Raw genomic sequence first — 21822 nt, forward strand, 5'->3', positions numbered from 1 at the left:
AAGTGATACATGAAGTGCTCCAATTTAACGCACATCAATATGCCTAACTGATGAAGATATGAGCATGATTTGTAAATCTGGTTTCCATAACAGACACACCTCCTAACAATCCAGTACGGCATACGCAAAAAACACCACCCAACCCCAATCTACTTTTTAACTGTCCCATCTGAGTTCCAGTTATATGGGTCCCAAAAAGGAAGATCAAAGTCGGCCTCTTGATCTGAAGAATATTCTTTAGGTCATGGAACGTTCGAGGGTTGCCAAGCTCCCAGACGTTCCAACTGAGAACTAAAATTGAGACTGGGAAGACCCCTCAAGGTTGGTCTCCTCCTCTTGTTCAGTAAATTTGGGTATAACTCAATCGACGTTTCACAGAACTACTAGCCATGCACTCTTCTAACTCACCATCTACCAAACTTTCAATATTTCTCTTTTGACTACATGTACTCATATGTTCATGCATTGGCGTCCCATCTGCAATAACTCTCTCCCCCTTCCTGGGTGTCCCCTTCCTTGTTTTCTTGATAAGGGGCATAAAATTGAATGGATCATAATTCGAAACTACAAGTCTTCCTAGGGAGTCAACCACCGCACTCGTAGCAGGATTCGCAAGTGTGTATTGGTCTTTGCGGTTCATCAATGCCCATTTGAACGATCCTATGACCGAGAACTTTTAGGGTGTGAGTTATAAGGGGAGGTCTCTCTGCATCTAACATCTTTAGATCACTTTCCTTATCTCACGAATCCATGGACTTGTCAATAGGTTAACGATTACTGTCTGGATTATTACCTAAGCTAACATCCTTGCCCTTCAGTGTTAACCTAAATGATTGGTTTAAACGAAGTTTTCATGAAATATTTCATCTAATAATTGGTTTTCAGGGCATACTTCCAACAATCTTTCACTTGCCCTTAAAGTCAATCAGCTGTTTATCCAATAACCATCTACCCTAGATGTTAATCGAATCAAAGCTTATGGCATGCGTATGCATGGTGGTAAGCATATCTAAGAGTCACGTTATCCTCTGAAATATGTGATTGTTCTAATCACATTACTTTTCTTAGTGTGTGTTTGGAGTTTTGATTAGACCTCTTGTCCCTTGGCTTGAGCTATTGCCTCCATTCATCATCATTATATCAAGGTATATCAATGACATATTATGGTTGGAACAATTTTCAATGGAAATTAATTTTCTTATCCAAACATACATACTTAGCTTTGGGTTCACAATTTATGAAGTCTTGCTAAAACAACATACTCACATGGTTGGTTTAAACCGAGTTTCAGTGAAACATTTCATCTAATGATTGTCTTTCAGGACATACTTCTAACATATAGTGTGTCTGCCCTTTTATATCAAATCCAGATATGTATCTAACTTTCAATCTATATATTACATGACTTAAATTATTAAATTATTATCATATGGATGATTGGTTATATAAGAAAATATAGTTTTTAGAAATATTTATCTATTTCTTGTTGGGGTTATCTTCCAGATTATAGGGTTTTGGAATATTTCTTTGTAATCTAAACATGCCACCTATACCTTTCTGGATATAAAAAACGACTTGGAAAAAGAAAAATCAAGGAATTGACTCAATCTCAAAGAAGAGCTCTAGATAGATTCATTGTTAAAGAATCAAATGCTACAATTGATGAAAATATTTTCAATGAACAACAACAAGATGATTGTGGGAACCTAATTAAACCAAAACCCTAGGTCAATTAATTAGGCCAATCAATTTGGGAATTATTTGACCTAATTAGGAGTTACCTAACCTAATTGGGAATTACCTAATCAAATTGGGGGTTACTTGATCCCCAATTTAATTAGGGATTCGGTTCATCCATAATCCCTAAATGCACCAACCCCACCAACCACACCAACTACACCAACCCCACCTACCTCTCCAAAGGCCACTATAAATACCTGGTTACACACAAGGATGAGGTACGTCTAAATTCCTACTAAAACTCTGCATAAATTATTTCTCAAAAACCCTAGCCACCTCCTTTCTTTCTCTCTCTCACACAGGGCTCCGGCCATCACACACGGCTCCGGCCACCCGGTTTTCCTTGAAACACCCTACCTGACTTAGGCATCGGAGGGCCTTTGGCCAACACCCCCCGGGTGTGGTCCTTTTACTCCGATCTGTTTTGCAGGGAGAGAGAGAAGCAGAGAAGACGAAGGAATCTTTGGCGAATATTCTCCCGTGAGATTATTTGTACAAACAAATTGGTGCTTTCATTGAGAGCACGAGATATATTCAAAGCGTGCTCTAAATCCATCTTTCACACATTTTTTCTGACAACCATGGTTGATACAAGACGTACGAAGAGTAACGCCACCACGATGGGCCCATCTCATGGTTTCGTGGTGGAAACCTCAATGCAACAGCACGGAATCGTGGCTGCCAATGCCTTGCAATTTTCCTCTAGTGCTTTGCAGCCGCCTTCAGCTGCTGGAATTGCATAACAGCCGCCACAAGACCCTGGGACCTCCACAGCCTTGCAGTTGCCAGCGCCGATTACCGGAGCTACTCTGCCTCGCTGTCCTGCCGTCGGATCACAGCAGCAGCCACACCACTCAACTACCGGATTTGCTGCTCAGCCCCATGGCTACTCCGACGTCATCCCAGTCTTGGAGCAGATCCATTCTCTCCCTCCTCTGCGATCACACTCGACATATGCCCCTCTGTACGCGCCTAATGGAGCCCTAGCCCATTTGTCATTGGGCTCGATGCACAGCACTCTACTTGACCCGCGCAGTCAGGTGGACCTTAACTCACGGGTCGATCAACTCACACAGAAGGTCGATGATCAGAACAACCTGATTGGCCAGCTACTCAGGCAGATCAACTTGAATCAAGGCCCTAACCTTGGACCCCGTGACGAGGAGATGAGGGCACACCAGCATGTCGGCGAGCAGTTCGAGAGGTCTCAAGCTGGTCAAACAAGGGCAAACCGGCAGAGGAGAGATCGAGATCGAGATCGAGTAGATGAGACGCAGACAGCCGCGAGCCGTACTCTGCGCCTTTCGGGGCTAGAACCAAGGACCAATGTGCTCGAGAGGCTAGGCCCACAGACTAATGTCCACGCCCGCTTAGGCCCACAATCCAATGTCCACGCCCGCTTGGGCCCACAAGGAGCTCGGGTTCGTGAGCAGTCCTGTGACGAACGCAACGACCGACGCCCACCAACCCGCTCGAGGGCCAACACGCGACGGCAAGCTGTAAAGGGATCATTCCAAGCCCAATCTCCTGATCTTCCCCACGGGCAGGGCACCCAAGGGGATCAACCCTTGGGAACCGAGGAAGGAGTTAGCCAGTCATGCTCGAGACACCAAAGACGTCGACCTGAGCGACCCTCCTTGCGGGTAGAAGATGATGATCGACGCCCACCAACCTGCTCGAGGACCAACACGCGACGACAAGATATAGAGGAATCCTCATAAGCTCAATCTCCTAATCTGCCCCACGGGCAAAACACCCAAGGGGATCGACCCTTGGGAACCGAGGAAGAAGTTAGCCGGTCGCGCTCGAGGCACCGAAGACGCCGGCCCGAGACTCCAGTCCTGCGAGCAGAGGACGTCGAGAAGCTAGTAAATGACCGACTCCAAGCTCTCCAACTTAAAGGAAGCGCGGAGGAGGCCCTGCATAAGGAAATTGATCGAGTTGACTGCTCGCCCTTTACCGACAAAGTGGAACGAGCTCCTCCACCGAAGTTGTTCATAACGCCATCCATCACTCCATTCAAGGGGGACTCTGACCCTGAGAGCCATTTGAGGCACTTCAAGAGCGCCATGATCCTGTACAAGACAGACGATGCCCTGATGTGCAAAGTGTTCGCGATGACCCTGCGAGAAGCAGCTCAAGACTGGTTCCACACTCTACTGTCCGCGTCGATAGGAAACTTCAAGGAGTTGGCCTTCATCTTCACAAAGGAGTACACCTCCTACAAGACGGTCAGAAAGCATGCAGACCATCTGTTCAACCTGCGCAAGAAGCCAGACGAGTCTCTACGAGACTACCTGAGACGGTTTAAGGCTGAAAAGGCTAACATCATAGGATGCAATGACCAAGTTGCATCCTCAGCTTTCAAGAAGGGCTTGCCAACCGAGCACGAGCTATACCGGGAACTGGCCATAACACCAAGTCAAACCTTGGCAGAAGTGTTCACGACGGCAGAACGCTACGCACTTTGGGACGATGATCGAATCGCCGCAAAGAAAGCTAGCAAGCAAGTTGATCACCCGACGAAGCAGGCAAGCCAAAAGAGCAACCAATTCGAGCAAAAAGCCCGAGATAAGCGCAGATCGCGGCCCCAAGAGGGAAGCTCAGAAATTGGGACCTTCACTGAGTTCGCTATCCCAATTCATCAGATCCTGGCTCAAGTGAAGGACAAGCCGTGGGTGAGGAGACCGCCACCCATGAAAGGAGACCCCTCTAAGAGGGACACCAGTAAATACTGCGCATTCCACGGGGAGCACGGTCATTACACCAACAATTGCAATGCCTGGAAAAGGCATCTGGAGGAGTTGGTCAGAGAAGGTCATTGCACAGAATTCGTCGCAAAGAAGGCCATCCAACAGATCGAGGATCGTGATGCGGCTGCCAAGGAACCTCCCCAAAAGGTCATTCGAATCAACACCATTCTAGCTGACTCTCAGGAGTCCGGGCTGACCACCAAGGAGCGCAAGAGGAAGATCGCGCAGGCGACTTATGTCTCCCAAGTCACAACGGGAGTACCAGTTATTGTGGATACACCCATCATTGGTTTCCAGAAGAAAGACTTGATCGGGCTTGACCTGCCGCATAATGACGCCCTAGTCATCTGCATTCAGATTGAACAAGCTGTGATCGAGCAAGTTCATGTGGATGAGGGCAGCGCAGCCAACATCCTGCAACTATCTGTCATCCAACAGATGGGATTGGAGCCCAAGATAAGCAAACTTGCAAGGTCGCTGACTGGCTTCAATGGGGCCACATCAATCACTGTTGGACAGATCGACCTTGACGTCCACTCGCCTCCAGTAGTCTGCTCACAAACCTTCATGGTCATCGACGAGATCTCCCCGTACAACGGAATCCTGGACCGACCGTGGATCAGCAAGATCGAGGCTATCACATCTGCTCTACACCAGAAGATTCGCTACCCCATCCCTGGAGGTGGAATCGGGCAGATCAATAGTGACCAAGCCATGGCAAGAAGATGCACAGCTCACGGACTCAGGAAGAGCAAGCAGATGCAGTTCACACCAGTAATGCAAGCTGCCAACGAGGCACGAAGCAGACAAGCAAGCTCGAGCGAGAAGGAAGCTGTTACCTCACAATAGCAATTAATGAGCCAGGATCAAGGCGAGGGAATCCGCCCGGAAGACTCCCCTGAAAAGGGTTGGAAGTCTGAGGATGACGTTGAGTTAGTACCCTCTGATCTTGGCCAGCCAGACAAAGAAGCGCAGATCGGCTCGCGCCAGAATCCAAACAAGAAGGATCGAGATGAGGGAATCCGCCCGGAAGGCTCCCTTGAAGAAGGTTGGAAACCTGAGGAAGACGTTGAGTTAGTACCCCTCGATCCTAACCAGCCAGACAAGAAAGCGCAGATCGGCTCGCGCCTAAGCCCAGACGAGAAGGTGGAGCTTACCACCTTCCTCCAAAACAACAAAGACATGTTCGCGTGGTCACCATCTGACATGCCCGGCATCGACCCAAACATCATCTGCCACCACCTCCATGTCAACCCTGCCAGCAAGCCCGTGGTGCAGAAGAGACGCAACTTCGCTCCCGAGCGAGTCGCGATCATTGAAGCCGAGATCGACAAGCTTCTAGCCGCTGGATTTATTGAAGAGGTCGCCTACTCAGAATGGCTGGCCAACGTTGTTCTGGTGGCAAAACAAGAAAAGGGGAAATGGAGAGTGTGCGTCGATTACACCGACCTCAACAAAGCATGCCCTAAAGACAACTTCCCATTGCCGAGGATCGACCAGCTCGTGGATTCGACTTCCGGCAACCAGTTGCTCAGCTTCATGGATGCCTACTCCGGCTATAATCAAATTATGATGTACGACGATGACAAGGCGAAGACTTCTTTCATCATCGAGAGAGGGACCTACTGCTACAAGGTCATGCCCTTTGGGTTGAAGGACGCTAGAGCAACCTATCAAAGGCTCGTGAATAAGATTTTCAAGGAGCAGATCGGTAAAACCATGGAAGTCTACGTGGATGATATGCTGGTCTAAGCCCCCAAGCGTGGAGACCACCTCAAAAACCTCGCCGAGGCATTCAGCCTGCTCCGCCAATACCGCATGAAGCTGAATCCAAGTAAATGCACGTTCGGTGTATCATCCGGCCGATTCTTGGGGTACTTAGTCACACAACGAGGTATAAAAGCTGTTCTCGAGATGAAGTCACCTTCCACGCCAAATTAAAGCTGTTCTCGAGATGAAGTCACCTTCCACAGTGAAGGAAATACAAAGTCTGACGGGCAGAGCAGCAGCCCTCAACCGATTCCTCTCGAAGCCAGTTCCTGGTGAAGACTTGTTCGTGTACCTGGCAGTGTCCAACTCGGCCGTCAGCTCAGCTCTCATCCGAGAAGAACTTGGGGCCCAACATCCGATATTCTATACGTCAAAAGCTCTCCTCGATGCAGAGACTCGCTACCCAAAATTGGAGAAGCTCATTTTGGCCCTTGTCGTTTCTGCGAGAAAGCTGCGACCTTATTACCAAGCTCACCGAGTCATCGTTATGACTGACTTTCCTTTGAGATCAATCATCCACAGCCCTGATGCTTCTCAGCGGCTCATGAAGTGGGCAATAGAGCTAAGCCAATACGACCTCCTCTACCGGCCAAAGACTGCGATAAAAGCCCAAGCCTTAGTAGACTTTGTTGCAGAGTTCACACCATCAGCCGAAGAAGAGAAGCTGGACAGCAAAAAGAAGGAAAGTTCGAGAGCAAACAAGACCTCCGCGGAACCTGACCAACCCAGAGACATGTGGCAGCTACGCGTAGATGGAGCTTCAAACCAGAAAGGAGCTGGAGCAGGCGTCGTCATTGTCACCCCTGATGGAACCCTGTTAGAGCAAGCTATCACACTTGGCTTCCCGACTTCAAATAACGAGGCAGAGTACGAAGCATTGCTCGCTGGCTTGCGCTTGGCAAATGAGCTATCAATCAAGAAGCTGGCCATCTACTCGGATTCCCAGCTGATTACAAGTCAAGCCTCAGGAGAGTACATGGCAAAACACCCAAGGATGATCTTGTACCTTGACAAAGTTCAAGAGCTGTTGAAGGTGTTTCCCACCTTCACCATCCAGCAGGTGCCCCGAGCGGAGAACGCGCACGCTGATGCACTGGCAAGCTTAGGATCAGCACTGGATATCCAGTTCAAACGCTCCATCCCAGTTGAGCACCTTGACCAGCCTAGCATAGAAGAGGCAGAACAACCGAACCTAATGCAGATCGACGAGGATCCTAGCTGGCAAGACCCATCATTGACTACCTAGTGAATGAAAACTTGCCCGATGACAAGTCCGAGGCCAGGAAAATCAAGCAGAAGGCTGCAAGATATTACATGAAAGGCGACAAGCCTTACCTCCATTGTAGACAAGCTGCTCCCCGGAGCACAAACTCAATGGAGTCTTTTTCAAGTGCTATGTCCCCGACATACGCACACAGGCGACAAGCCTTACCTCCATTGCAGACAAGCTGCTCCCCGGAGCACAAACTCAATGGAGTCTTTTTCAAGCGTTATGTCCCTGACATACGCACACAGGCGACAAGCCTTACCTCCATTGCAGATAAGCTGCTCCCCGGAGCACAAACTCAATGGAGTCTTTTTCAAGCGCTATGTCCCTGACATACGCACGCAGGCCACAAGCCTTACCTCCATTGCAGACAAGCTGCTCCCCGGAGCACAAACTCAATGGAGTCTTTTTCAAGCGCTATGTCCCTGACATACGTACACAGGCGACAAGCCTTACCTCCATTGCAGACAAGCTGCTCTCCGGAGCACAAACTCAATGGAGTCTTTTTCAAGCGCTATGTCCCTGACATACGCATACAGGCGACAAGCCTTACCTCTATTGCAGACAAGCTACTCTCCGGAGCACAAACTCAATGGAGTCTTTTTCAAGCGCTATGTCCCTGACATACGCACACAGGCGACAAGCCTTAGCTCAATTGCAGACAAGCTGCTCCCCGGAGCACAAACTCAATGGAGTCTTTTTCAAGCGCTATGTCCCTGACATACGCACACAGGCGACAAGTCTTAGCTCCATTGCAGACAAGCTGCTCCCCGGAGCACAAACTCAATGGAGTCTTTTTCAGGCGCTATGTCCCCGACATACGCACACAGGCAACAAGCCTTAGCTCCATTGCAGACAAGCTGCTCCCCGGAGCACAAACTCAATGGAGTCTTTTTCAAGCGATATGTCTTCCAAGTGCTATGTCTCCGGACACACACTTACAAGATACAATGAGAATTGAAGTTCGAAAGACAACTGAAAATTCCATAACAAGGCGGCCAATCAGCCAAGTTCAACAAGAAGTAAGATGGTCAAACAAAAGACCACTTATTGAAAGAAAATAACAAAGTTCAAAAATAGCAAAAATGAACTACAACTACTAGGGAACTTCAGCAGGTGACCCTTAGCAGGTCACATCCTCAACTGCACTGGCAACAGCCTCATTCTGCCCAGCCAGCACAACTTGCTCAACCGCCTCGGCTGCTCGCTCCTTCGCATCCGCTTTAGCCTCATCAGCTGACCCGCCTTGGCGTTTGTCTTCCTCAATTGCAGCTTCATCTGCTATCTGCTCTTCAACTGTTTCTGCATCCATAGCATCCACCTGCCCACTCTGAGTGGGGGGCAGGTCAAGACCAGACTGCTCACCGTCATCGTCTTCGAGGGGGCATCAAGGAGAAGCACCATTCTGGCAATCCAGCATGCTTACGTTCGAGGTAGAAGAAGGCTTCCTTACGTTCGAGCAGGGTAGCCACAAAAGACTTGAGTTCACCATCCTTTTGGCCAACTGAACTCTTGAGCACGGACATACTCTCCTTCATCTCGAAAATCCTCGCATCATGGCGAATCCGCTCGTTCGAGAGCTTGTCAGTCAGGTCGGAATTCTTCTTCACCAGTTCGTCGAGCAGGGCAGAAGAGGGGGCAACATTACGCGAGTTCCGCATGGCCCCAACAGCAAAAACCATTCCCTTTTGAAGGTGATACATGACAGCTTCTTCTTGCTTATCCAAGGAAAGGCTCGAGAAAGCACAAAGGTCACCAGCTCGATACACGTGATCAACTAGCTTAGCGCAAGCAGATGGACTTGACAGAAAGCCTGTTTTCAGCAGATCAGACACTGGCTCACCCCCAGCAGAGCTATCACCAGTTCCCGGACCGGCAGTTCGTGCAATTGGAGGACTCTTCGCTCGAGCAGACGACTCTTTAGCTCTTTTGGCTGCAACTTGCAACATTGAGTCAGCCCTGTGCTTGACTGTTCGTGGCCCTGCAGATGAGTCGTGGTTGCTAGACCGAGGTACAGTCATCTCAGCTTGGTTCCCAGATCGGCACGGACGACCCAAACCTTGCTTCCCAACGGCTTCCTTGCATGGCAGATCACGGGTCTTAGGCAGTACGGGCAAAGACTTGAATAGAATTTCCCGAACCCCCTGCATGCTGTTGGCCTTCTTGCTGTTCGCGCTGACGAGGCGTTTGATCCCGGCAGACGAGTCCCGGCAGACGAGGCAAGAGCAACTCCCATATGGGCCTTCTGAGCAGGCGAGACCTCCCTTGTAGAAGACTTGTTTGTGGCAAGAGAGGATCTCGGCTGCCTTAGCTGTGGAGACATATCCACTGATCGTGAAACGACAGCTTCATTTCGAGCAGAGCTACTGCACGCTTTCCCACCCTCGGGGGACTCAGTCGATGACTCCTCCCGCTCAACTGGCAAGTCACTTAGCTCCAAGCAGTGCGACTTCCACCTTTCAATATCTTCAGCAGGGGGCAAGCCACCAACTTCCTTCCGATGTTCACTCAGCAGCTAGCGCCATTCACGAAACTTGGCGGGGATGCTCAAAGCTTGTCGAACCTTCGTCATATCCGGGTCGAGAACGAGCTTCTTTCGGATGGCATCATCTGCAAGCATGAGACAAAAGTTAGTCAGACACAGCAAAGAATTCCATGGCAACAGTAGCAGATCAGAGGGATGCAACTTACCATCGCAGTAGGTGAGAGGAACGAGCGGATCGTCGCCAACCTCCTCTTCCTATCTGCCGCTGACTTTCAGCACGTTCGTGCTCCGCACATGATCGCCTTGACTCATACTGATCCTAGTTCGTGGCACAAAAATAAGAAGGAATTGAAGCAATTTGGATCATCCATAAAAAAGATGACCTAAACTGCCACCTGCTCCAGCAGCAGATCGCGCACCTCTAGCCCAGTTACAGCTGGACAGCCCGAGTAAAAAGCCTCCTCAACTCGGGAGCCCAAGTCCGGGAAGGAAGCCCAGTTACAGCTGGACAGCCCAACGGATAATTTACATCTCCTACATGCCACCACGCGCCATGCAGAAGCTGGGGGGCATTTGTGGGAACCTAATTAAACCAAAACCCTAGGTCAATTAATTAGGCCAATCAATTTGAGAATTATTTGACCTAATTAGGAGTTACCTAACCTAATTGGGAATTACCTAATCAAATTGGGGGTTACTTGATCCCCAATTTAATTAGGGATTCGGTTCATCCATAATCCCTAAATGCACCAACCCCACCAACCACACCAACTACACCAACCCCACCTACCTCTCCAAAGGCCACTATAAATACCTGGTTACACACAAGGATGAGGTACGTCTAAATTCCTACTGAAACTCTGCATAAATTATTTCTCAAAAACCCTAGCCACCTCCTTTCTTTCTCTCTCTCACACAGGGCTCCGGCCACCACACACGGCTCCGGCCACCCGGTTTTCCTTGAAACACCCTACCTGACTTAGGCATCGGAGGGCCTTTGGCCAACACCCCCTGGGTGTGGTCCTTTTACTCCGATTTGTTTTGCAGGGAGAGAGAGAAGCAGAGAAGACGAAGGAATCTTTGACGAATATTCTCCCGTGAGATTATTTGTACAAACAATGATGTTCAGGAATTGCAAGATATTGGAAACAATATGGATGACTGTGTAGGTAATGTTGAGCATAATGAGAATGATGACAATGAAAATGTTGATATCGATGAAAATGTTGTTTTATGATATTAAGGTATGGCAAACAAAAAAAAAAAAAAATTTCGTATTAGATTATGTAAGGCCCCAAATTAAGTTTCGCACAGGGCCCTCAAAATTTCGAAGATGGCCCTACTCATATTAGATTTAGAGGCACAATGGTCATTCCATGCTCAGCCCCCATAAGCTCCACCACTCCCAACACCACTCTATATCCAACCCCCATCATTCCCACCAGTGAAGAATAAAGCGAAGGTCACAATCCCAACGCCTCAACCACACCGGCATTCTCCCTAGTCCTCAAACTTCATCCATAAATTCCTCATTGTTTTTAAAACCAAGTGTGGTTGTTTACTAATGAAATCATAATCACAATTAGACCTGGAAAGAGGAATTAAAGTTAAATTTGGTAGGGAGTGGCACCTTTTATTAATGAAATCATAATCATTTTTATTGCATATCGTTTTCTACTATGGTTATTCCAAATCAAATAGTGGGGCACCCCAATCACACCAAAAAATAAAAAAGGCATTTATCTGCGGCTTTCCAAATCTAGGCCATGGTGAAAAGAGAGGGTCAACTTGGCTAACATTTATGTTTTGTACAATTTTATTACAAGTTGCACTTATTTGGTTTTTAGGCCATTTTTAATTGAAAACAACTTTTGTTTGTATGACTTCATTGTTTAGCAAGCCACAAAATTTTAAATTTTAAACAAATGTCTAACTTGAAATGTTTCTTTCAAAGAAAAACAAAACCTTGTAAACACTACACATTTATTGGATTAATTTCTATTTTGTATCCTGCAGTTGTAGTCGTAAGATATGTTTGTCCACACACTCTAAATTCTAACAATTAAGTACCTCGGATTGTTTAGTTGCCTACGTGATAGCCTTAGGTCCCCCCTTTTTTAGTGTTTCGGCGTTAGTTTGAGGATATTTTGGACAAATAATGTCTTCCCAACCAATTCATTATCTATTTTGGATTTAGTTAGATCCTAGAATTAGGATATTGTAAAATATCCTTAAACTGACTTTGAAACACGCAAAAAGGTGGGATCCATGGTTGTCATGTATGCAAATAACGGAAATTTTGATGGAAACCCTAACGTCGGAAATCCATTAAAAATAATTGATAAATTTGATGTACTTAAAATATAAATACATTGAGAGTGCATAAACAAACATGCTTTACAAGTACAACTATAAGGTACCATACTGAAATTAATGTAAATTTATTTTGTAAAAATAATAGGTGAAGATCATAACACAATAATATATGTGATATAACTTTGCAAATCTTCAATATAATAAAGTAAAATGTAAATTTAAAATATAACAATGTAATTTTAGTGAGGAAGACGTTTCTCACTTTTACATTGCAATAACACCTAAAGCGGAACCGCACATAATGTGAGTATTCGTAGTTGCCCCAAAGCTATATATGGTTCTTCTCAATCTCTTAAAATATCATTGATAAATTAAAAAACTTTTTAAAATATTATATAATTACATGTAATAATTTGAAAACTTTGGCATAATTGTTCCCATCTCCAGTACCTTCAAAATTAAACATTCTTTTTATATTTTTATCAAGAAGGTGGAAAACTTCATTCAATAATCAGTTAAGTACAAGAATTCCGTTCAAGTCATATGTCATTTATGTTTCCTCATTAAAATCTAGCCTTGAAAATCCTTAGTGAAGGAAAATTCGGTTAAAGAAAATGAGTACCACATCTTAAAAAACTAAATAAATAAACCAATTTAGCTATTCTCCAAAATTAAACATTCTAGTTCTACCACTAGTTACACCCCATTGTGACTCTACCTTAGAGCATCTACAATCATGCTCTCTATTTTTTAGATAACATTTAGCTAAAAACATATAAAAGCTTCTCAGTCAAAGAAGACGAAGTGACCGCTGGTAAGCCAAACTCCAATAATTGCTACCAAGAATATTAATAAAGAAGAAGAAAAAGCTTGTTCTTAAGTAGTGTTTGGTTCGTTCCTATTTGATTTTGCAATGGATTGAATATAGCTGCTGATGTTGAATTTGAGACGCCTCTGAAAATCCTGGAATATTCAAACCCTATACTGAGAACTAAGAACAAGAGAATCGATTCATCTTGGCATTTTAATAGGAGAGAAAAAGAGAGAGGAAAAAAGAAAGAAAGGGCATTTTGGCATTTAAAAAAATTAAATATGAGTATTTTTTGCATTTTAAAAGTTTCATTAAAGGGAGCTAAGTGCTTCCCATGTTTTTGTCCTGTAGCGCTTTTAAGAAGAAGCACCTCTCAAGTGCTTCTTCCAAAACCACTCCAAGTGCTTTTGAATCTCACCCAAAGTGCTTTTGTAATTTTTTTCAAACACTATTTTTAAAAGATAGAGGCGCTTTCACCCATTTAGAAGCGCTTTTCGCTGCTCCAAAAACACTCCCAAACGAGCCCTAAATTGACTAAATTAATAACTAAATAACTAAACTATCCAAACATGTAAAAACACATGTAACATTTTTACTATTCTGACCTTATATATATATATATATATTTTAGTTAAGGATGATTTTTATTTTTTATTTAGAATAAGCGATAGTTATTATTGATAAGCTCCTTTTAGGTAGGTCATTATAGATTATTTAACAATTGTAGGGGTGCAAGTTGAATTAGAAAGTCAGATTAAGACCAATCTCGTCTCAAAAAATTTCGATTTTGACAAGTCCTAATGAATTTTAAAATCCGAATATTCTGATAAAAATTGAATTGGGATTGGAATATATGTAGAGATTCTGAAAAATTCCAAATTCTGAAGTATATTTGGAACGGAATTGGAAAAAAAAAAAAAATATTTGCATGATTTTTTTTAAAACTGGAACTGAAATCCCTGATTTCGATTCGTCTGAAAATCAAATTGCATTTAGATAAAAAATAAATAATAAAAAAAAGGCAGAAACTATCATAATTAAAGTAGCAATTAATTATACCGAGATTTAAAAAGAAAATCTTGAGTGAACTGAATCATGTCTCTGAGTCTGGGTACATAGCTCACTCAATCAAATCATGTCTCTGGGTGCTTTGATCAATCACAAGCATCAATAAAGATATTCCTTCACGTGGTTACTGAAAATTGTTGGGCTCTTTTTTACTAAATATGACACGTGATAAATTACAAAGGAAAATATGATCTGCCTGATATTTCAACTAATTATTTGAGTTCTTCTTAAAAAATAGTTCATATTATTAACATCAAAAGTTAAATGGTTTTGGCCAATGAAGTTTAACCTAATGGAAAACGACTTTAATTTATAGACTAGAGATTTCAAGTTTGAATTCACATCATTTAGCTGTGTGTGTATATGAAAAATCTCTCCCCCCCAATTGTTTAGATGATTGTTTATACTCCAAAAAAGCTGAATGATTTTGAATAACTATAGTCTTCGAAGAAATACGTATTTTAATTTACATATTCCATACAACTAATGGTCTTTTTGTTATGTTCTTTTTTTCTTCTTTTGTACACATTATTACTTTCTTAGTAATTCCCTGATAAGAAGCATAGATAGTAATCCTTTTAGATGCTTCTAAGAATTGATTGCTCGTCATGAAAATATGAACATGAAATTGGGTTGATTTCTAGGTCAACGTGTATATATGTTAAGGTTCCCTTTTTTTCCCCCCTGAAAAACACAAACAACACGGAGGATTATGATTATATGAAATTTGATGTCCAGAAGCTGCGGGAGCATATTTCACAATATTTTCATCCTTAAAAATATGCCGAATAAAATGAAGAGAGTGTTGTCCATGATATATGTATTTATAAATTTAATTTAAAGAAAAAAGTGTTTATGGTTAAAATTTTAGAAATTCCCCAAAATGTTCTTATATTAAAAAAAAAAAAAAAGTAGTAAAAAGGAAAATCATTTGTTGTTTGATATAAAATACTAAAAATAACGTTAAAACTACATACAATATGATGCTATTCGTACCACATTTATTGACCACAATTGATGATCACCTTTCTAACAGAAACAAAACTATTTATTCACGTATCTTACTCTCGCTCTCCCTAGTCCATGTTGTTGTATTTTTTTTAGCTGAAAATGTAGTTCATTATTTTAGAGGGGCTTATAACAGAATATTTGCAGTAGAAAAATCCCCTTTGGCAAGAGCTGTGGCGTGTACAGAGAGTTTAGTCATTTATAAACAAAAAGGACTATGAAATTCAAGGAAAGTAATTACAATAAATTTAAAAGTCAAACGACTAGGACGTTTAAAATAAAAAAAAAATTTAATTGAAAGGGTAAATTTCATATGGAGTTGGTGGAAAATAGTAGGATTCTCAACGAAGCACCTGCATATTTAGGGGGGTAGGAGAGGAAAGGAAAAGGGGAAATGAGACTTGTGATTTTTTATTTTTATTTTTTTTTATAAATGTGTTTTAATTTTGGCGGTGCAAAACTTCATTTAAGTATGTGATTGTGATTAGAGGGTAAAATGATAAGATATTTGAAACTTGTGGGGTTGTTGTGGAATAAACCCGAATGATAAGAGATTAGAGGGTAAATATGTAATATTTACAACTCATGGCAACAACTATTTGGTTTTGTCAGTTTGTTACTATACATTTTTTGGGTTTTGTGAGTTAATCTCCTCTTCCAAACTTGTAATTCTTCAAATGCCTAACAGATTATCTTTTATCTCTAAAAAGAAAGTCTAGCACCAAACATGATCTAAGATGTACATCATACGTGTTATTCTAGTTAAAGTCTTTGATTTAATAAAAAACATCTTGCAATATAAAAAATTATTATCGAAAGATAAAGCACATGATGTCGATGCGCCAAATTATTAAAAGTTAAAAGTTGTCATCAAAAAGCTTATCAAACAACGACATATCACTTTTAATAAATTAAGCAAATTATTATATTAATTGAGTTCGGGGGATGTATGAGTATCAATCGAACCAACAAGTTGACAACCAAAATGCCTAGTATGAATGTTTCAAATACTTATCCTTGGATTGAAGTACAACGATTTTCTAAACAAGTTCAACTTGGATGATGGAGTGTTGTTAGAGGAGTTCAACAATTAATTGGCAAAAGTTAAACAAATAGTTCACATAGGGAGGGAACCTAGGTGAAACTTCTTGTTTTTGACCAATAATGAATCATTACAAGATTATATTCTTGGGCGCCAAGTTTGATTACACCGGCTAGAAAGAAGGGTTCAGATTCGTCTCGTCTCCTTTTTCTTGTACGTCTATTAATCTGGATAAGATTTTCATGACTTTTTCCACAATCTGTGTGCCCTAGCTGCAATGGATGTGAAAAGCCTTGAGATGTGTTGACCACGTGGCCTTCTACGACAAGTCATTAAAGTAAGTCTTTTTTTAATATTTATTTGCTCCAAAAGCTTATTAAAAAAAATTAAAAATCTGCCTATAAAGAGAAGGCTCTCTTTCGCTTCATCTTTGCCAAACACACACGAAGAAAAACATAGCCATGGCTGCTTCTTCTTCTGCTTCATTCACCTTTTTCTCTCTGCTTCTGGTTTCTTCTCTCTTTGTTTCTTCTTTGTTTTGTGTCTCAGAGGCACAACCTTCTGTCCCTGTGGTTAAAGGGCTTTCGTGGTCCTTCTACGAGTCTAGCTGCCCTAATCTCAACTCCATAATCAGAAAACACCTCAAGAAAGTCTTCAAGGAGGACATTGGCCAAGCTGCTGGCTTGCTTCGTCTCCATTTCCATGACTGCTTTGTTCAGGTAACATTTCGTTTCAACTGTATATATTTGAACCCCTTGATCAAATGGCTGGTTGCTAATCTTTAATGGGTTAGTGGTAGGCTTCCATCTTTTTTGATCAAGTTTTTTTTATGTTTCTCTCTGCTAAATTCATAGGACAGGGCATCGTTTTCTTGTCAAATATCAGACTTTTCCTCAAAACCTGGACCGCACATTTTAAAGTAAAATTATTTGTCTTTGGTCAGTTTAGGGGTTTTTCATTAGCCCCATTTTACCGACAGAATAAAAATATATTGATGTCGATTGACAATATCACAACATAACATTTTTTTTCAAAATACAAACTTATATATGCCGAAAGTAATTTGGGCATCATCCAAAGAAATGCCAAAATGAACAAAATGCCTGCTACTGCCCACAGAGGAAGTTCAACTTATTGGCAATTATTTGACTTGAGCTGCCCCTCTCAAACTAGTTCTTGAACCACTTTAATCTTTGATGTGTTAATTAAAGTAGCTAGTACTGCTAGTTGAATTCTTTTGTCAGTCACTCATTTTCTAATGAATTTTTTTAACTTAAAAAGCATGGACCACTTATTTTCTTAGGAAGTTAATACAGTGTTGGGCAAGTTCCTTGCACCGAAGTTCGAATTACTTTTTCAGACCAAAAAAAAAAGTTCGGATTACTTTACTCATAAATTCTATTAATTTAGAGTAGTAGATTATCACTTATATATATAAGTTAATACAGTATTAACAACGCATTTGTGCTCACTCCTTAATTTAATTTCGTAATCCAAACTGGTCAAATTTTATGTTTTCTTCATTTTATTGACATACACATATTGTGTTAATGAGTTGTTAATATCGTATTAATTTACTAACTTGTTAGCGCATGAGCATAAATACATTTGGTAAAGAGTTTGCTGTAAATCTAACAAAAGAAAGTTGAATAATAATGTAGGGATGTGATGGGTCGGTTTTGCTGGAGGGATCAGCCAGTGGACCAAGTGAGCAGGAGGCGCCTCCCAACCTGACCTTGAGGGCAAAGGCTTTTCAAATCATCAATGACCTCCGTGAGCTTATTCACAAGAAGTGTGGCAGAGTTGTCTCTTGTTCTGATATCACAGCCTTGGCTGCAAGAGATTCTGTTTTCCTGGTAATTAATTCCTTAACCAATAAATATTTGATTCTTCAAGTAAATAATACTTTTTTTTCAATAAAAAAATTAAAAAAATTTAGTTATACTTTTCTTTTGTTTTCTTTTTGGTGAAGTTGTTTCAGATGACTAGAAGTATTTTTATTGCTTTTGGCAAAAGTTAATAGTTTGACCATAGGGTAGGGTTGGTGTGGAAATTTCGTTCATTCAGATCGGAAGACTTCCCAACACATAGAAATTTCCCAACACTCAAGGTTCCGTGTTCACATCCACAATCCTTCGATATTTCTTGTATCAAAGACATGAAAAAGAGAGAAAAAGGCCAAAATAAAAATTAATAAGTCTAACATATAAATAATTAAGTTAAAATATAATAAGAATTTTTATTTCTTGAAGTGATAGTGAAAAAGGGGAATTCATACACACTTTCGGGTGCAAGAATAACTGCTCTTAATCGATTTACCGACAATTTTTTTTATACAAGTGTCAAAACTATAAATTGTCTCAAAAGTGGGCATGTGGGTGGTTTCTTAGTTGTCCTTATCGAACCAATGAATATTTTACAAATCTTATAGCACAAATCTAAAGGAGTTTGTATCCCACATAATTGAATACATGGAAGAAGTTGTTGGATGCTATTCTATTCGAGCACTATAAACTCTATCTACATATTATTATCGTTTACTAATTCCTTTCTTTGTCCTTAGTCCATGAGTAGTTGTGATATAAAATCATTGTTCCCACCCACCCACTTGTGAAAGTTGCTATAACCTTTCAATGCCCCTCATTAAAATTTTTTTTTAAAAAAAAAAAAAACCTTTAAATGTCAGAAAAGGAGATGGAATCTAGGCCGCATATATCATAATCTATGAATATTTTCATTGTTATATTTTCCTCTACCACATGACTATCTTTTCTGTTTTACTTTGCAATTAATAAATCCTATAGCTTTATGAATCTAGGCGTGTCTTATAATTTATGAATAAAATATAAAATATAAATTAAAAATTTGAATTTTTTATTTATTTGGCATGTACAAAATTCAACTAGTTGCTAACATTTTATCCTTTGGAATGTATGTACATATTTGTTTTGGCGCAGTCGGGTGGCCCTGACTATGATGTGCCATTGGGAAGAAAGGATGGGCTAAACTTTGCAACACAAAATGCAACCCAAGCAAACCTTCCCCCTCCCTCAAGCAACACAAGCAAACTTCTCACAGACCTGGCAAAGAAGAACCTAGATGCCACAGATGTTGTAGCCCTCTCTGGTGGCCACACCATTGGCCTTGGCCATTGCTCCTCCTTCACTGACAGGCTCTACCCAACCCAAGACCCTACCATGGACAAAACTTTTGCCAATGACCTCAAGGAAATTTGCCCTGCAGAAGACACCAACGCCACCACCGTGCTCGATATCCGTTCACCGGACACATTCGACAACAAATACTACGTCGATCTCATGAACCGCCAAGGTTTATTCACATCGGACCAAGATTTGTACACGGATAAAAGGACAAAGGACATTGTCAAGAGCTTTGCTGTTAACCAGACCTTGTTCTTTGAGGAGTTTGTGAAATCTATGATCAAGATGGGGCAATTAAGCGTGCTGACTGGCTCCAGAGGCGAAATTCGTGCAGATTGCTCGGTGAGGAATTCGGACAATAAGAGTTACTTGTCCTCTGTGGTTGAAGAGGATGAGGAGAGCTTGTCTGAGTTTTAGGCTCAATGTATTCAATAACTTGACTTATTTATGTACTTGTTTCATATGCTTATGTGCTAGAAACCTCTCACGTCTTGGTGCGCTTAGTGCTAAAATGTTTGTAATAACAGCCCCTCAATTATGTTAAAATTTAGTTTGTTTCACCAATCTGGTACACCACGTGTTCATGTTTTGGTCTATGAGATGAAAATCCATCTAAATGTTAAAAAAATTTGTGGCCAAAAACCGTAACAAATATCCTCCCTCCAGTTTTGAATAAGTAGGGGTTTCTCTGTTGAAAATACTTTACCTCCTTATCAGGTAAGTAAGAGTTTCTATATTCCTGCCAATAGCAATGTGATATGTGTGCATAAATTTTTCTTTTGTGTTTTTGTTGAATTATTTTCACAGTATCAAATTGTGATTCATAAGAAGGAGAGTTCCTCTTTACGGGAAATGAGGCAAATACCATCCTTTTTTACTTGCCATTTATTAGCCTTGTATGCTAAATACCGATGATTTGTTTGATGGTAGACGATTATGCCCTTACTTGCTTTGGTATTGTCTTAAATGTCCTCTTGTCATTCCATCGAACAGTGCCAAAGAAGCCTTTTCTCTTACTTTTGATATGGCCAAAATAAAAAAGAAGATGGTCGTTGCTTTTTTAAGGATATGACCAAAATATAAAAGAAGATGATTCTACTTGCTTTTGGAAAATGAGATTCTTTGTACGTACTGCTGTTGATAAGTTCTTCACGTGAACTGATGTTATTGTTGCCTCTGTTATTACTGAACTGGTTTAATTCTTTTGATAAGATTCTTTGTTTGTTCTGCTATTCTGAAATTATATATCTTGTCTAGCTTTTCTGCTGGGTCAGACCAAAAAAAATAATAATAATTTCGCTGGGATTCTGGAATAAATCGTCACGAAATTTGTCTGGTTGAGTAGGTGGACATAATTGTCAATTTATTTTTTCACCAAACGACGGAAGTAACATTGATAAAAGTCGAAAGTTTCGATTACATTAACTACAAATGCAATCAATCACTTAAACTTATATTCTTACCTAGGACTCCATAAAGGTTTAAATGGGATATAAAAGATAATCACGGCTATGTTATACTCTCTGTCAATGAGGTATAAAAGATAATCACAGCTACAGTACTCCCCCAAGAAGAGATCTATAAAACAAACTTAAAACCTAAACAAAGACTAAAGCTCTCCCAAAGAAAGACTGTTCAACAAACTCATAGAGAATTGCTGCACTTATTGTAACTAAAAAAAAGAACAAAACATAACGCCATATTACCACCACCGATCGAATCAGGCTCACATCAAACCAAGGGAGGACGAAGACGAACAGATTTGCACATATCTGACACAAATCTACCAAGACGTCCAAGCAGCCACCAAATTAAGCCAAGATAGAGGGGCTAGAGGGAATGGGACTTTTTCATATTCATCCATCCATTCTATCCCATTCGTTCATTTGCATATTCTTACATAACCCACATGAAATAAAATTCTGAAAATTGAAATCAAAGCAACAACATAATTGAACACAATCAAATTTCAATCTACAAAATCAAAACATTAATCAAATAAAAAATTGATGGGTTTACCTCCATTCAAGGGGATTATTAGAGATGGTGGTAGTCAAGAAATTCATGGAATAGAAGAACGGCCTTTAAAACTTATGGAAAATCCTCTCTAAATTTTGAGTTCACTTTCCTGGACTATCTTTTGTTTTTGTCAGACGGTAGTAGTGAATTCATTCATCAATAAAAATGTTTACATCTTCTTCAAGAGTCCTGAGTAGCTAGTAGGGAGGGTAACGCTCCCACACCCAAGAAACAGTTTTTATTTTTTATTATTATTTTTTTTTTAATACCGCAAATTGAGCCGCTAGGTGAGCATCCTTATTACAAGACCTAATAACCAAGGGTGGAATCATGAATTTTTTAACGGATAGGCTAGCTAAAGTTATTAGCTTAAAATCTAATT

General features: G+C 41.3%; 2 protein-coding genes across 2 annotated transcripts; both read left to right on the top strand.

Annotated features, from left to right (window-relative positions):
* LOC109950786 lies at positions 3858–5342 on the top strand. The gene has a single exon (XM_020570904.1). The coding sequence runs from the start codon at positions 3858–3860 to the stop codon at positions 5340–5342; it is 1485 nt and encodes a 494-aa protein (XP_020426493.1).
* Positions 16651–20049, top strand: LOC18768241 (peroxidase 12). The gene is made up of 3 exons (XM_007201304.2): positions 16651–16979; positions 17922–18116; positions 19218–20049. Exons 1-3 carry the CDS (start codon positions 16722–16724, stop codon positions 19836–19838), a joined length of 1074 nt encoding a protein of 357 aa, XP_007201366.1. The 5' UTR covers positions 16651–16721; the 3' UTR covers positions 19839–20049.

This window comes from Prunus persica, chromosome G8, assembly GCF_000346465.2.
Source record: "Prunus persica cultivar Lovell chromosome G8, Prunus_persica_NCBIv2, whole genome shotgun sequence".
NCBI lineage: Eukaryota > Viridiplantae > Streptophyta > Magnoliopsida > Rosales > Rosaceae > Prunus > Prunus persica.

What these genes read in the sequence shown, in the direction of transcription:
- LOC109950786 (XM_020570904.1), top strand. Translation starts at nt 3,858, where the DNA reads ATGACCCTGCGAGAAGCAGCTCAAGACTGGTTCCACACTCTACTGTCC.
- LOC18768241 (XM_007201304.2), top strand. Translation starts at nt 16,722, where the DNA reads ATGGCTGCTTCTTCTTCTGCTTCATTCACCTTTTTCTCTCTGCTTCTG. An exon ending in TCCATGACTGCTTTGTTCAG is followed by an intron (nt 16,980 to 17,921) that starts GTAACATTTCGT and finishes ATAATAATGTAG; the next exon opens with GGATGTGATGGGTCGGTTTT. An exon ending in CAAGAGATTCTGTTTTCCTG is followed by an intron (nt 18,117 to 19,217) that starts GTAATTAATTCC and finishes GTTTTGGCGCAG; the next exon opens with TCGGGTGGCCCTGACTATGA.